The sequence below is a fragment of the Perkinsus marinus genome (assembly GCF_000006405.1).
Source record: "Perkinsus marinus ATCC 50983 genomic scaffold scf_1104296929840, whole genome shotgun sequence".
Classification (NCBI taxonomy): Eukaryota; Perkinsozoa; order Perkinsida; family Perkinsidae; genus Perkinsus; species Perkinsus marinus.
Window position 1 is genome coordinate 1 of NW_003216337.1, and position 2,428 is coordinate 2,428.

General features: G+C 44.7%; 2 protein-coding genes across 2 annotated transcripts; both read right to left on the bottom strand.

Annotated features, from left to right (window-relative positions):
- Window positions 1-355: 355 nt before the first annotated feature.
- Window positions 356-1,008, bottom strand: Pmar_PMAR004798 (hypothetical protein; the record flags this gene model as incomplete). The annotated part of the gene is made up of 2 exons (XM_002787227.1): window positions 356-613; window positions 997-1,008. The coding sequence occupies 2 exons, from the start codon at window positions 1,006-1,008 to the stop codon at window positions 356-358; spliced, it is 270 nt and encodes an 89-aa protein (XP_002787273.1).
- A 905-nt stretch (window positions 1,009-1,913) lies between these two features.
- On the bottom strand, window positions 1,914-2,275 carry Pmar_PMAR004799 (cyclophilin 1, putative; the record flags this gene model as incomplete). Its single annotated transcript, XM_002787228.1, has 2 exons — window positions 1,914-2,018; window positions 2,063-2,275. The coding sequence occupies 2 exons, from the start codon at window positions 2,273-2,275 to the stop codon at window positions 1,914-1,916; spliced, it is 318 nt and encodes a 105-aa protein (XP_002787274.1).
- Between the last annotated feature and the right edge of the window lie 153 nt (window positions 2,276-2,428).

The following is a 2,428-nucleotide window of genomic DNA, read 5'->3' on the forward strand; positions in this document are numbered from 1 at the left end:
AGTCTGGTAGGTGGGAATCAATCATAGTACAGCGGTCGCGGGTTCGATCCCCGGTAAGGAGATTTTTCCAACATTTTTTCCGGGCGCGCGGCGCACTAGAGGGGACTTGAGTTAAGGTATCAAGACCAGCTTATTGAGCAAACCGGGGGAGAATAGTAGCCGTAGGCGGCCGTAGGCCGCCGCCACCCTTTAAGTAGACAAACACCCCAAAAATCGGTTTGGTGATGGCGAGACCGCTCCTTGGTGACAGCGAGCCCTCCACGCCGCCGCCTCGGGCACCGTCGTCGCCTAGAGGTTGGTGTATATGTCTTCCTGAGGTTGCTTCTCGAGATACACTGTAACGGTGCACCAATATCTACGCTGGAATAAGGCCGCTGACCTTCTTCTTATCCAGGATAAGACCATTGACCTTCTTCTTATCCAGGATAAGACCATTGACCTTCTTCTTATCCAGGATAAGACCATTGACCTTCTTCTTATCCAGGATAAGACCATTGACCTTCTTCTTATCCAGGATAAGACCATTGACCTTCTTCTTATCCAGGATAAGACCATTGACCTTCTTCTTATCCAGGATAAGACCATTGACCTTCTTCTTATCCAGGATAGGACACTAACCTGGATCTTGGCGATATCCAAGATCTTGATCACGTACATTGGAACTTGCACTATGCTGCCCGACATTCTCCGTCAAGAATTATATATGTAATATCCCTATGGGATAAAACCACATAGAATTGGATTGGTTCCTCTCTTCCTCTAAGTTACCTGCCGCCGTCCACTCGGTTACTGGATCAACCCATTCACCAGCGACTTTGATGAACACGAGAATAAAATCCCACGAATACGGGTATGCGGGAGGAAAACCTAAACATGAAACCCGAACACGAGCCTGGTGACTCTGTGGCGAGTTAGTTTCGGTTTTCCATGTCATAGCGCCAGTGAGTTTCAGGCCGCTGTAGGTCTTGGATGGTCAAACCAGCAGATAATACTCACTTGTGTGACCATAGTTTGTGAATGTAGGGCCCTTCGCCGCCTAATCGTCGGCGACACATGATGTCAAATGAAATGGGTTAAAATGATCGACATCATGTTGGATAGTCCATCTAACCGTCCAATCGGGCCATTTATGGTCATCAAGTGAAAAGCCTGTACTAGTAGTACAGTACTACAGGCGTTCTGGTAGTATACCATCCATACGTCACTGGCGATTGACATCGCCGTATTCAGGGTTGGTAGTGGGTTAAAATTTCAGAATTCCCTTGTAGACCGATACCCACGGTCGGATTCGCGAGTAGCTCAGCTCTCATTAAGAGCCGTACTACTATTGCGAACTACAATTCTATAATAGAACTTCTATTATAGTGATTGCTTGCTCATTCATGATTCGCTAAGGTGCTTCAGCGTTACACAATTGTGTCACAAACTTTAGAGTGCGTTGTGTTGGTATGGGCGTGCGCGTGGTGATACCTCCTTCCTGGGATTTCACAGACACTACATTCGTTAACTCATTCCGTTAATCATTACTACTCCGAGGAAGAGTTGTCCACAAGCACTCATAATAGATAATAGCATGATAAATGAGGTTATTGAGGATAACCTCTTATTAAAGTTTATAAACCTGATACACCTCTATCAGAGACTGATCATCATCATCATCCTGGACCGTTGACCGAGGGAGGGTATGTGTGCATGCGAAATATTTCCTCACAACCACGAGCACGGCGACATTCATCTCGAGTAGCGCTATGGTGGTACTCTAGTGATTATAATGGTGTAGCATGAACCCTACAGGGCAGGAGATATTACCCTACTTATAACACACAACACTCATAATCATCGAGGAAACTCATCATCTTCATACATTAATAAGTCTGTTATTGATAATAAGTGTATGAATAAGGATTAATGATCTAAGCTAGCTGACCACAATCGGCGATAACAACAGGAGCAGAAGTCTTGCCAGAGGACGAACCAACAGCCTCCATCTTCCTAACTACATCCATACCTTCCTTAACCTGATAAAAAGTAATAACTACTAATATACAACAGAGGAGCTTACCTTGCCGAATACAACATGTTTACCATCCAACCAACTGCATTTAACAGTAGTAATAAAGAATTGACTACCATTAGTGTTACGGCCAGCATTAGCCATAGATAGATCACCAGGACCACTATGATGGATCTTAAAGTTCTCATCCTCGAACTTAGCACCATAAATAGATTCACCACCAGTACCATTACCAGCAGTAAAGTCACCACCTTGGCACATAAATTCCTTTATTATCCTATGGAATGAGCTACCCTTATAACATAGAGGCTTTCCAGACCTACCAATACCCTTCTCACCAGTACATAGAGCTCTAAAGTTCTCAGCCGTCTTAGTACTACATCCGCAAGAGCTCAAAGGTAATACGTCCAGCAG